At 36.0% G+C, this 14050-nt stretch overlaps 2 protein-coding genes across 5 annotated transcripts in view; one reads left to right on the forward strand and one right to left on the reverse strand.

Annotated features, from left to right (window-relative positions):
* The window catches only part of ubxn10 (UBX domain protein 10), a 265348-nt gene that overhangs the window by 94800 nt on the left and 156498 nt on the right, over positions 1–14050 (forward strand). The window lies entirely within an intron of this gene.
* Positions 1–14050, reverse strand: part of acap3a (ArfGAP with coiled-coil, ankyrin repeat and PH domains 3a) — a 112137-nt gene that overhangs the window by 9165 nt on the left and 88922 nt on the right. For 2 of the 4 annotated variants that reach the window (XM_062052673.1, XM_062052671.1), the window contains exons 15-21: positions 12146–12345; positions 11989–12058; positions 6012–6109; positions 5744–5952; positions 5593–5682; positions 2298–2387; positions 2020–2234 (exon numbers count right to left, since the gene is read on the reverse strand). In XM_062052673.1, coding sequence (XP_061908657.1) covers positions 2020–2234; positions 2298–2387; positions 5593–5682; positions 5744–5952; positions 6012–6109; positions 11989–12058; positions 12146–12345 — 972 coding nt within the window. Of the gene's footprint in view, positions 1–2019; positions 2235–2297; positions 2395–5590; positions 5683–5743; positions 5953–6011; positions 6110–11988; positions 12059–12145; positions 12346–14050 lie in introns of all 4 variants that reach the window. The other 2 variants (XM_062052672.1, XM_062052670.1) reach the window with 1 other exon arrangement.

The raw sequence follows: 14050 nt of genomic DNA on the forward strand, positions 1-14050 counted from the left end.
AAAATTGTAAGATGTGTAGCGAAGCCTTTCAAAAATCCAAAAATGGTTGTTGTCTTGAGCAAAACTGTGCTCTGTCAAGCGATTGCTAGTAATCATAGATTGATTAGTTATTTATTACAATATGTGAGATTATAACACATTTGTGTTTATTATGGGAGTCAAATGGGACCAAATTGGCCCCTAGGGTAAAAAGTGTGTGAAAATAATGAAAATCTAATTTTTTAAAACCTTTTATAACCCTTGCAATAGGGGTTCATTTATTGTTATTTTTTATTTTTTTATAATACATTTGTGTTTATTACGGGAGTAAAATGGGACCAAATTGGCCCCTAGGGTAAAAAGTGTGTGGAAATAATGAAAATCAAATTTTTTAAAAACTTTTTTAACCCTTGCAATAGGGGTTCATTTATTGTTATTTTTTATTTTTTATAATACATTTGTGTTTATTACGGGAGTCAAATGGGACCAAATTGTCCCCTAGGGTAAAAAGTGTGTGAAAATAATGAAAATCAACATTTTTAAAACCTTTTTTAACCCTTGCAATAGGGGTCCATTTATTGTTATTTAAATTTTTTTTAAACGACCTAACCTTAGGCTTTAAAATAAAATTTTAAGATGTGTAGCGAAGCCTTTCAAAAATCCAAAAATGTTTGTTGTTTTGAACAAAACTGTGCTCTGTCAAGCGATTGCTAGTAATCATAGATTGATTAGTTATTTATTACATTAGTGTTTATTACGGGAGTCAAATGGGACCAAATTGGCCCCTAGGGTAAAAAGTGTGTGAAAATAATGAAAATCTAAATTTTTAAAACCTTTTTTAACCCTTGCAATAGGGGTCCATTTATTGTTATTTCAATTTTTTTTTAAACGACCTAACCTTGGGCTTTAAAATAAAATTTAAAGATGTGTAGCGAAGCCTTTCAGAAATCCAAAAAATTTTGTTGTTTGAACAAAACTGTGTTCTGTCAAGCGATTGCTAGTAATCATAGATTGATTAGTTATTTATTACAATATGTCAGATTATAATACATTTGTGTTTATTATGGGAGTCAAATGGGACCAAATTGGCCCCTAGCGTAAAAAGTGTGTGAAAATAATGAAAATCACATTTTTTTAAACCTTTTTTAACCCTTGCAGTAGGGGTCCATTTATTGTTATTTTAAATTTTTTATAATACATTTGTGTTTATTACGGGAGTCAAATGGGACCAAATTGGCCCCTAGGGTAAAAAGTGTGTGAAAATAATGAAAATCTAATTTTTTAAAACCTTTTATAACCCTTGCAATAGGGGTTCATTTATTGTTATTTTTTATTTTTTTATAATACATTTGTGTTTATTACGGGAGTAAAATGGGACCAAATTGGCCCCTAGGGTAAAAAGTGTGTGGAAATAATGAAAATCAAATTTTTTAAAAACTTTTTTAACCCTTGCAATAGGGGTTCATTTATTGTTATTTTTTATTTTTTATAATACATTTGTGTTTATTACGGGAGTCAAATGGGACCAAATTGGCCCCTAGGGTGAAAAGTGTGTGAAAATAATGAAAATCTAAATTTTTAAAACCTTTTTTAACCCTTGCAATAGGGGTTCATTTATTGTTATTTAATTTTTTTTAAACGACCTAACCTTAGGCTTTAAAATTAAATGTTAAGATGTGTGGCGAAGCCTTTCAAAAAAATCCAAAAATTGTTGTTTGAACAAAACTGTGCTCTGTCAAGCGACTGCTAGTAATCATAGATTGATTAGTTATTTATTACAATATGTCAGATTATAATACATTCATGTTTATTACGGGAGTCAAATGGGACCAAATTGGCCCCTAGGGTAAAAAGTGTGTGAAAATAATGAAAATCTAATTTTTTAAAACCTTTTTTAGCCCTTGCAATAGGGGTCCATTTATTGTTATTTTTTATTTTTTATAATACATTCATGTTTATTATGGGAGTCAAATGGGACTAAATTGGCCCCTAGGGTAAAAAGTGGGCAAAAAGTGAGGTAATGGCGACGTGAGGACTCACCCCGATCACAGCCTGTATGAGCGGCGTCTTCCCCTCGTCGTCCTCGTTGACCAAGTTGACGTCGGCGCCGTGAGCCAGCGCCTCCGCCATGACGGGCAGGTTGCGAGCTTTGGCGGCGTTGTAGAGCAGCGCGCCAGGCCGCAGGTCGCCGGCGTCCTCCGGGTCCCACGCATCGGGCTCGGCCTCGCCGCTCGAATCCTCGGACACCTCGCACTCTGAGGACGACGGGGACGTCACGACACGGGTGGCGTGGGCGCGGGCGGGCGGCGTGAACTCACCCTCCTCCGTGACGCTGTCCACCGCCGGGCCAAACACCAAAATGTCCGTGCTGCCGTCCGTGCTGCCCAGACCGCTGTCGCTGCTCAGGCCTGCAGGACCGGGAGACGCCACAAGGGGGACACGTGAGCCATGAACACCACTTATGTTTATTTTCCTGACCAGCTTTGACTTTGCAGCAGGTCCTTTAAAACAGGCCCAAACTCCTCTCAAATACAGGATCTTTGACTAAATATGTGTTCGTATTAGGTTTTTTAAAACAGGCCCAAATTCCTCTCAAATACAGGATCTTTGACTAAATATGTGTTCATATTAGGTCCTTTAACACTAGAAGTCCCAGCATTTTTCTGTCTACCTAGAAGACCCAGAGAGGGGTCATTTGGCCCGACGCTTTTCCCGAATACACTAATCACTCATTTTGTTATGGTAATGAGGCTGTTAGGGGCAGTTTGTCTAGGTAGACAGAAAAATTATACATGTGGGAAATGCCGAAAGGAGCAATGGCAGTGCCAGGATTGTGAGTGACTGCTCAAATGTATGTCAGTCACGTTTACATGGACATGGTTTTTCATTCTTTGTAAATATGCTTTTTTCTTTGTAAATTTTTTTTTTTAAACTATTTTTGGCACACAAAAATAACAATTGCTTCTGCAACAACCCTCCACACCAAAACTGGGAAAACAGTTGCTTTTTCATTCTTTGTAAATATGTTTTGTTTTGTATTTTTTTTAACAATAAATGTCAGAGTGTTGATCCCTTCATTCTGTTGATCCTTGCAAAAACACACACAACCTACCTCAGAACTAAAGCTTGAGCTGTAAGGTCCCCTCCCCCACACAGGCTCAAGTGGCCCCCTGCCGTGTGCCACTAACAGCCACATTTTCATAACAAAAGGAGTGTCCACAGGGGGGACTAGGGGTCAAATGACCCTCTTGTGTGTTTTCTAGGTAAAAATGTCAATTGACCCTTCTCTGGGACTTCGCGTGTTAAAACAGGCCCAAACTCCTCTCAAATACAGGATCTTTGACTAAATATGTGTTCATATTAGGTCCTTTAAAACAGGCCCAAACTCCTCTCAAATACAGGATCTTTGACTAAATATGTGTTCGTATTAGGTTTTTTAAAACAGGCCCAAATTCCTCTCAAATACAGGATCTTTGACTAAATATGTGTTCATATTAGGTCCTTTAAAACAGGCCCAAACTCCTCTCAAATACAGGATCTTTGACTAAATATGTGTTCGTATTAGGTTTTTTAAAACAGGCCCAAACTCCTCTCAAACACAGGATCTTTGACTAAATATGTGTTCGTATTAGGTTTTTTAAAACAGGCCCAAATTCCTCTCAAATACAGGATCTTTGACTAAATATGTGTTCATATTAGGTCCTTTAAAACAGGCCCAAACTCCTCTCAAATACAAGATCTTTGACTAAATATGTGTTCGTATTAGGTTTTTTAAAACAGGCCCAAATTCCTCTCAAATACAGGATCTTTGACTAAATATGTGTTCATATTAGGTCCTTTAAAACAGGCCCAAACTCCTCTCAAATACAGGATCTTTGACTAAATATGTGTTCGTATTAGGTTTTTTAAAACAGGCCCAAACTCCTCTCAAACACAGGATCTTTGACTAAATATGTGTTCGTATTAGGTTTTTTAAAACAGGCCCAAATTCCTCTCAAATACAGGATCTTTGACTAAATATGTGTTCGTATTAGGTTTTTTAAAACAGGCCCAAATTCCTCTCAAATACAGGATCTTTGACTAAACATGTGTTCATATTAGGTCCTTTAAAACAGGCCCAAACTCCTCTCAAATACAGGATCTTTGACTAAATATGTGTTCGTATTAGGTTTTTTAAAACAGGCCCAAATTCCTCTCAAACACAGGATCTTTGACTAAACATGTGTTCATATTAGGTCCTTTAAAACAGGCCCAAACTCCTCTCAAACACAGGATCTTTGACTAAATATGTGTTCGTATTAGGTTTTTTAAAACAGGCCCAAATTCCTCTCAAATACAGGATCTTTGACTAAATATGTGTTCATATTAGGTCCTTTAAAACAGGCCCAAACTCCTCTCAAATACAGGATCTTTGACTAAATATGTGTTCGTATTAGGTTTTTTAAAACAGGCCCAAACTCCTCTCAAACACAGGATCTTTGACTAAATATGTGTTCGTATTAGGTTTTTTAAAACAGGCCCAAATTCCTCTCAAATACAGGATCTTTGACTAAATATGTGTTCATATTAGGTCCTTTCAAACAGGACCAAACTCCTCTCAAATACAGGATCTTTGACTAAATATGTGTTCGTATTAGGTCCTTTAAAACAGGCCCAAACTCCTCTCAAACACAGGATCTTTGACTAAATATGTGTTCGTATTAGGTTTTTTAAAACAGGCCCAAATTCCTCTCAAACACAGGATCTTTGACTAAACATGTGTTCATATTAGGTCCTTTAAAACAGGCCCAAACTCCTCTCAAACACAGGATCTTTGACTAAATATGTGTTCGTATTAGGTTTTTTAAAACAGGCCCAAATTCCTCTCAAATACAGGATCTTTGACTAAATATGTGTTCATATTAGGTCCTTTAAAACAGGCCCAAACTCCTCTCAAATACAGGATCTTTGACTAAATATGTGTTCGTATTAGGTTTTTTAAAACAGGCCCAAACTCCTCTCAAACACAGGATCTTTGACTAAATATGTGTTCGTATTAGGTTTTTTAAAACAGGCCCAAACTTCTCTCATATAAAGGATCTTTGACTAAATATGTGTTCATATTAGGTCCTTTCAAACAGGACCAAAATCCTCTCAAATACAGGATCTTTGACTAAACATGTGTTCATATTAGGTCCTTTCAAACAGGACCAAACTCCTCTCAAATACAAGATCTTTGACTAAATATGTGTTCATATTAGGTCCTTTCAAACAGGCCCAAAATCCTCTCAAATACAGGATCTTTGACTAAATATGTGTTCATATTAGGTCCTTTCAAACAGGCCCAAAATCCTCTCAAATACAGGATCTTTGACTAAATATGTGTTCATATTAGGTCCTTTCAAACAGGCCCAAACTCCTGTCGTATAGAGGATCTTTGACTCAATATTTTTTTTACGGTAGGTCCCTAAAACAGTGGAGCCCTCCTGTCATATAGGGGATCTTTGACGAGTGTGTCCTGAGATCCTGAATGAGTCCCTAAACTTCAGAGTGATGCTGTACGTGGACTAAAAAGACGTTTGTCGACATAAACGTGTTGTTTGGCCAAGTCAGCACTTTTGCGTTGCGACTCACTTCGAGGTCCGGAGCCGGCGTGGAAGTAGGAGAAAAGCGAGTCCAGCTCGTCGGGACAAAACAAAGATTCTCGCCGGAATTTGGCAGCAGCTGGAAAGCAGACATGAGTGTCAGACACGGGAGGTCCGAGGTCGGGTTCTAAAAGGGTCACCTGAGGACGACGAGGCGCTCCGAGGTTCCTGTCGGTACCGCCGCCGCACTTTGGGCCCGGCGGTGGCGCTGTTGTGCCGCCGACACTTCTTGACGCTCCAGCGCCGCCCTGCCGCCGCCTGAGCGCTGAGGAGAGCCCGCATGGTGGTCATCTTCTTTACGAAGCTCTTGTCTACGTACTTGGCCCTGATCCAGGACTCCTTGTCCTGCCTGAAGGACCCGCAGCAGCTTTTAGGTCAGGCAAAGAAAATGTTAAAAGTTCTTCTCACCTGGAGCTGGACGGCGTGGGCTTCTTCACGTCCGGCTGCTGGTCGTACGAGCTCTCGTAGATGTGGTTGATGACGCTGTTGCCCAGCTCGCACATCAGCTGCAACGCAAGGGCCGCACGTCAGCCGTCGCCATGGCAACCGCACACCTTCACTTCTTTTTACACTTGTAAGACCGTTAAAAATGCTAAAAAAAGACTTATTTGACTGATACGCCTTTGTTGTTCCTCATGAAATATGCATTTGTTGTATTTATGTTGTAAATTTAATCCTGATTCACTTCTTTTTACACTTTTAAGACAGTTAAAATGTTCACATGTGACTTCAAACATGGCCTGTACCTTAATAATGCTTTTACGATGGCCACAGTTTGACCCTGGAACAGACCATTTCTACTTACATTACAATCAATAATGCTTCACTTCTTTTTACACTTGTAAGACAGTTAAAAATGCTAAAAAAAAATACATTTTTTTTGACTCATTACGCTTTTTTTTCATTCTCACAGATTATTATTTTTTGTTTTATGTTGTAATATTAATCCTGATTCACTTCTTTTTACACTTGTAAGACAGTTGAAATGTTCAAATGTGACTTCAAACATGGCCTGTACCTTAATCATGTTTTTATGATGGCCACAGTTTGACCCTGGAACAGACCATTTCTACTTACATTAGCATCAATAATGCTTCTCTTCTTTTTACACTTGTAGGACAGTTAAAAATGCTAAAAAAAAAAAGAAACTTATTTGACTCATCATGCCTTCGTCGTTCCTCATGGATTATTATTTTTTGTATTTATGTTGTAATAATAATCCTGATTCACTTCTTTTTACACTTGTAAGACGGATAAAATGCTGAAAAAAATACATCTTTGACAAATTACGCTTTTTTTTAATTCTCAAAGATTATAATTTTTTGTTTTATGTTCTAATATTAATCCTGAGTCACTTCTTTTTACACTTGTAAGACAGTTAAAATGTTTGCATGTGACTTCAAACACGGCCTGTACCTTAATCATGCTTTTATGATGGCCACAGTTTGACCCTGGAACAGACCATTTCTACTTACGTTAGCATCAATAATACTTATCTTCTTTTTACACTTGTAAGACAGTTAAAATGTTCACATGTGACTTCAAACATGGCCTGTACCTTAATAATGCTTTTATCATGGCCACAGTTTGACCCTGGAACAGACTATTTCTACTTACATTAGCATCAATAATGCTTCTCTTCTTTTTACACTTGTAAGACAGATAAAAATGCTAAAAAAAATAAAAAAATTTTGACTCATTACGCTTTTTTTTTTCATTCTCACAGATTATTATTTTTTGTTTTATGTTGTAATATTAATCCTGATTCACTTCTTTTTACACTTGTAAGACAGTTAAAATGTTCAAATGTGACTTCAAACATGGCCTGTACCTTAATCATGTTTTTATGATGGCCACAGTTTGACCCTGGAACAGATCATTTCTACTTACATTAGCATCAATAATGCTTCACTTCTTTTTACACTTGTAGGACAGTTAAAAATGCTTAAAAAAAAAGAAACTTATTTGACTCATCACGCCTTCGTCGTTCCTCATGGATTATTATTTTTTGTATTTATGTTGTAATATTAATCCTGATTCACTTCTTTTTACACTTGTAAGACAGATAAAATGCTAAAAAAAATACATCTTTGACTAATTACGCTTTTTTTAATTCTCAAAGATTATTATTTTTTGTTTTATGTTCTAATATTAATCCCGAGTCACTTCTTTTTACACTTGTAAGACTGTTAAAATGTTCAAATGTGACTTCAAACATGGCCTGTACCTTAATCATGCTTTTATGATGGCCGCAGTTTGACCCTGGAACAGACCATTTCTACTTATGTTAGCATCAATAATACTTATCTTCTTTTTACACTTGTAAGACAGTTAAAAATGTTCAAATGTGACAAACACGGACATTTTACTTTCACAGGAAAATATTGTTTATCTTGTATATTACACTACATTTTGCTTATTTTTACACTTACGGGACCGTTAAAAATGCTACAAAAAACTCTGTCGTTCCTCATGGATTATAATTTTTTGTATTTATGTTGTAATATTAATCCTGAGTCACTTCTTTTTACACTTGTAGGGCAGTTAAAATATTCAAATGTGACTTCAAACATGGCCTGTACCTTAATAATGCTTTTATGATGGCCACAGTTTGACCCTGGAACAGACCATTTCTACTAACATTAGCATCAATAATGCTTCTCTTCTTTTTACACTTGTAGGACAGAAAATGCTAAAAAAAAAAAAAGACTTATTTGACTCATCACGCCTTCGTCGTTCCTCATGAATGATTTTTTTTTAAAATTTATGTTGTAATATTAATCCTGAGTCACTTCTTTTTACACTTGTAAGACCGTTAAAATGTTCACATGTGACTTCAAACATGCCCTGCTTATATGATGGCCACAGTTTGACCCTGGAACAGACCATTTCTATTTATTTTGTTTTCTTAGAGTATTTCCATATTACACTATATTTAACTTCTTTTTACACTTGTAAGACCGTTAAAATGTTCAAATGTGACTTCAAACATGGCCTGTACCTTAATCATGCTTTTATGATGGCCACAGTTTGACCCTGGAACAGACCATTTCTACTTACATTAGCATCAATAATGCTTCACTTCTTTTTACACTTGTAAGACAGTTAAAAATGTTCAAATGTGACAAACACGGAAATTTTACTTTCACAGGAAAATATTGCTTATCTTGCATATCACACTACATTTTGCTTATTGTTACACTTACTGGACCGTTAAAAATGCTACCAAAAAAAACATTGTCGTTCCTCATGGATGATTATTTTTTGTATTTATGTTGTAATATTAATCCTGAGTCACTTCTTTTTACACTTGTAAGACAGTTAAAATGTTCACATGTGACTTCAAACATGGCCTGTACCTTAATAATGCTTTTATGATGGCCGCAGTTTGACCCTGGAACAGACCATTTCTACTTACATTAGCATCAATAATGCTTCACTTCTTTTTACACTTGTAAGACAGTTAAAAATGCTAAAAAATATATATATTTTTTGACTCATTACGCTTTTTTTCCATTCTCACAGATTATTATTTTTTTGTTTTATGTTGTAATATTAATCCTGATTCACTTCTTTTTACACTTGTAAGACAGTTAAAATGTTCAAATGTGACTTCAAACATGGCCTGTACCTTAATCATGTTTTTATGATGGCCACAGTTTGACCCTGGAACAGATCATTTCTACTTACATTAGCATCAATAATGCTTCTCTTCTTTTTACACTTGTAGGACAGTTAAAAATGCTAAAAAAAAAAAGAAACTTATTTGACTCATCATGCCTTCGTCGTTCCTCATGGATTATTATTTTTTGTATTTATGTTATAATATTAATCCTGATTCACTTCTTTTTACACCTGTAAGACAGATAAAATGCTAAAAAAAATACATCTTTGACTAATTACGCTTTTTTTTAATTGTCAAAGATTATTATTTTTTGTTTTATGTTCTAATATTAATCCTGAGTCACTTCTTTTTACACTTATAAGACTGTTAAAATGTTCAAATGTGACTTCAAACATGGCCTGTACCTTAATCATGCTTTTATGATGGCCACAGTTTGACCCTGGAACAGACCATTTCTACTTATGTTAGCATCAATAATACTTATCTTCTTTTTACACTTGTAAGACAGTTAAAAATGTTCAAATGTGACAAACACGGACATTTTACTTTCACAGGAAAATATTGCTTATCTTGCATATTACACTACATTTTGCTTATTTTTACACTTACGGGACTGTTAAAAATGCTACCAAAAACGTTGTCGTTCCTCATGGATGATTATTTTTTGTATTTATGTTGTAATATTAATCCTGAGTCACTTCTTTTTACACTTGTAAGAAAGTTAAAATGTTCACATGTGACTTCAAACATGGCCTGTACCTTAATCATGCTTTTATGGTGGCCACAGTTTGACCCTGGAACAGACCATTTCTACTAACATTAGCATCAATAATGCTTCACTTCTTTTTACACTTGTAAGACAGTTAAAAATGTTTAAAAAAAATATTATTTTTTGACTTATTACGCTTTTTTTTCATTCTCACAGATTATTATTTTTTGTTTTATGTTGTAATATTAATCCTGATTCACTTCTTTTTACACTTTTAAGACAGTTAAAATGTTCACATGTGACTTCAAATATGGCCTGTACCTTAATAATGCTTTTATGATGGCCACAGTTTGACCCTGGAACAGACCATTTCTACTTACATAAGCATCAATAATGCTTCACTTCTTTTTACACTTGTAAGACAGTTAAAAATGCTAAAAAAAAATTAAAAAAATTTGACTCATTACGCTTTTTTTTCATTCTCACAGATTATTATTTTTTGTTTTATGTTGTAATATTAATCCTAAATCACTTCTTTTTACACTTGTAAGACCGTTAAATTGTTCAAATGTGACTTCAAACATGGACTGTACCTTAATCATGTTTTTATGATGGCCACAGTTTGACCCTGGAACAGACCATTTCTACTTACGTCAATAATACTTATCTTCTTTTTACACTTGTAAGACAGTTAAAAATGTTCAAATGTGACAAACACGGACGTTTTACTTTCACAGGAAAATATTGCTTATCTTGCATATTACACTACATTTTGCTTATTTTTACACTTACGGGACTGTTAAAAATGCTACAAAAAACGTTGTCGTTCCTCATAGATGATTATTTTTTGTATTTATGTTGTAATATTAATCCTGAGTCACTTCTTTTTACACTTGTAAGACCGTTAAAATGTTCACATGTAACTTCAAACATGGCCTGTACCTTAATCATGCTTTTATGGTGGCCACAGTTTGACCCTGGAACAGACCATTTCTACTTACATTAGCATCAATAATGCTTCACTTCTTTTTACACTTGTAAGACAGTTAAAAATGTTTCAAAAATATATTATTTTTTGACTTATTACGCTTTTTTTTCATTCTCACAGATTATTATTTTTTGTTTTATGTTGTAATATTAATCCTGATTCACTTCTTTTTACACTTGTAAGACAGTTAAAATGTTCACATGTGACTTCAAATATGGCCTGTACCTTTATAATGCTTTTATGATGGCCACAGTTTGACCCTGGAACAGACCATTTCTACTTACATTAGCATCAATAATGCTTCACTTCTTTTTACACTTGTAAGACAGTGAAAAATGCTAAAAAAATATATTTTTTTTTTGACTCATTACGCTTTTTTTTCATTCTCACAGATTATTATTTTTTGTTTTATGTTGTAATATTAATCCTAAATCACTTCTTTTTACACTTGTAAGACCGTTAAATTGTTCAAATGTGACTTCAAACATGGCCTGTACCTTAATCATGTTTTTATGATGGCCACAGTTTGACCCAGGAACAGACCATTTCTACTTACGTCAATAATACTTATCTTCTTTTTACACTTGTAAGACAGTTAAAAATGTTCAAATGTGACAAACACAGACATTTTACTTTTACATTTTACGGGACTGTTAAAAATGCTACAAAAAACGTTGTCGTTCCTCATAGATGATTATTTTTTGTATTTATGTTGTAATATTAATCCTGAGTCACTTCTTTTTACACTTGTAAGACCGTTAAAATGTTCACATGTAACTTCAAACATGGCCTGTACCTTAATCATGCTTTTATGGTGGCCACAGTTTGACCCTGGAACAGACCATTTCTACTTACATTAGCATCAATAATGCTTCTCTTCTTTTTACACTTGAAAAACAGTTAAAATGTCCCCAAAAACCTTTTTTTTTTTTTTTAACTCAATAAGCCGTCGTGGTTCCTGCTCCACTTCTTTTTACACTGGAGTGACTTCAAAGAAAAAAGAATGATGTCATGGTGACGTCATGGTGAAAGGGAGGTTGCGCAACAAGCGAAAAAGACGCACCTTCAACAATTCGGGTTCCCAGGAGTCCAGCGTGAGCGAGCGCACTTTGGAGCAGTGCACGCCCAGACTCCTGCAGCGAGACCACACACACACACACACACACACACACGTTAGAAGCCCCGCCTCCACGGTATCCAGGCAACAGGAAGAGGCGGACCTGTGGATGCCGGAGCACTCGATGCACAGCAGCACGCCCAGGTTGATGGAGGCCCAGCGAGGCTCCGCCTGGCCGCAGTCGCAGCATCGCTGGTTGCCCGGGAGACGCTGGATCCTCTGCAGGATGATGTCGCCGCGCTCTCGCGTCTCATTGGCCGAGTCGATGCTGCTGGTGGACGGCGAGGCGGCTCTGTCCAGACGCTGCACACACAAAGATCATCATCTGGTGCTAAAACATGGACACAATCTTTGACAAGCAACACAGCACAGTGCTCCTCTCACATAGAGGATCTTTGACCAAATAGTTGTTCACTGTAGGTCCCTAAAACAGCAAAGTTGTGTCATATAGAGGATCTTTGTCTGGTCTTTTTATATTAGGTCTTTGAAAACAGCAAAGCACTCCTGTCATATAGAAGATCTTTGACCAAATAGTTGTTCACTGTAGGTCCCTAAAACAGCAAAGTTGTGTCATATAGAGGATCTTTGTCTGGTCTTTTTATATTAGGTCTTTGAAAACAGCAGAGCACTCCTGTCATATAGAAGATCTTTGACCAAATATTTGTTCACATTAGGTCCCTAAAACGGCAAAGTTGTGTCATATAGAGGATCTTTGTCTGGTCTTTTTACATTTGGTCTTTGAAAACAGCGCTTCTCTCACATTAGGTTCCTAAAAACAGCAGGTCACTCCTGGTATGTAGAGGATTCTTTGACTAGTATTTTTACATCAGGTCCCTAAAAACAGCAGAGCACTCCTGTCATATAGAGGATCTTTGTCAAGTGTTTTACTTTAGGTCTTTGAAAACAGCAAAGTTGTGTCATATAGAGGATCTTTGTCTGGTCTTTTTACATTAGGTCTTTGAAAACAGCAGAATGCCCCTCTCTCACATAGAGGATCTTTGTCAAGTGTTTTACATTAGGTCTTTGAAAACAGCAAAGTTGTGTCATAGAAGATCTTTGTTTAGTCTTTTTTTTACATTAAGTCTTTGAAAACAGCAGAGTGCTCCTCTCTTAAAGAGGATATTTGACCAAATATTTGTTCACATTAGATCCCTAAAACCGCAGAGCACTCCTGTCATATAGAGGATCTTTGACTAGTATTTTTACATTAGGTCCCTAAACAACATAAAACTCCAGTCACATAGAGGATCTTTGACTCGTGTTTTTACAGTAGGTCCTTAAAAACAGCAGAGAACTCCTGTCATATAAAGGATCTTTGACCAGTGTTTTTTTTTACAGTAGGTCCTTAAAAACAGCAGATAACTCCTGTCATATAAAGGATCTTTGACCAATATTTTTTGCATTAGGTCTTTAAAAACAGTGAAGCACTCTTGTCATTTAGAGGATCTTTGACTCGTGTTTTTACATTAGGGCCTTAAAAACAGCAGAGTGCTTTTCTCAAATAGAGGATCTTTGTTTAGTGTTTTACATTAGGTCCTTAAAAAGCAGCAGAGCACTCCTGTCATATAGAGGAGCTTTGACCAAATATTTATTCACATTAGGTTCCTAAAACAGCAAAGTTGTGTCATATAGAGGATCTTTGTCCAGTGGTTTGCATTAGGTCTTTGAAAACAGCAGAGCAATCCTGTCATATAGAGGATCTTTGACTAATGTTTTTACATTAGATCTTTGAAAACAGCAAAGCACTCCAGTCCTATAGAGGATCTTTGTCTAGCCTTTTTACATTAGTAGGTCTTTGAAAACAGCAGAGTGCTCCTCTCATAAAGAGGATCTTTGACCAAATATTTGTTCACATTAGGTCCCTAAAACAGCAGAGCACTCCTGTTATATAGAGGATCTTTGACTAGTGGTTTACATTAGGTCTTTGAAAACAGCTGAGTGCTCCTCTAATAAAGATGATCTTTGAACAAATATTTGTTCATGTCAGGTCCGTAAAACAGCAGAGCAT

This window comes from Entelurus aequoreus, linkage group LG07, assembly GCF_033978785.1.
Source record: "Entelurus aequoreus isolate RoL-2023_Sb linkage group LG07, RoL_Eaeq_v1.1, whole genome shotgun sequence".
In the NCBI taxonomy this organism is placed as follows: domain Eukaryota; kingdom Metazoa; phylum Chordata; class Actinopteri; order Syngnathiformes; family Syngnathidae; genus Entelurus; species Entelurus aequoreus.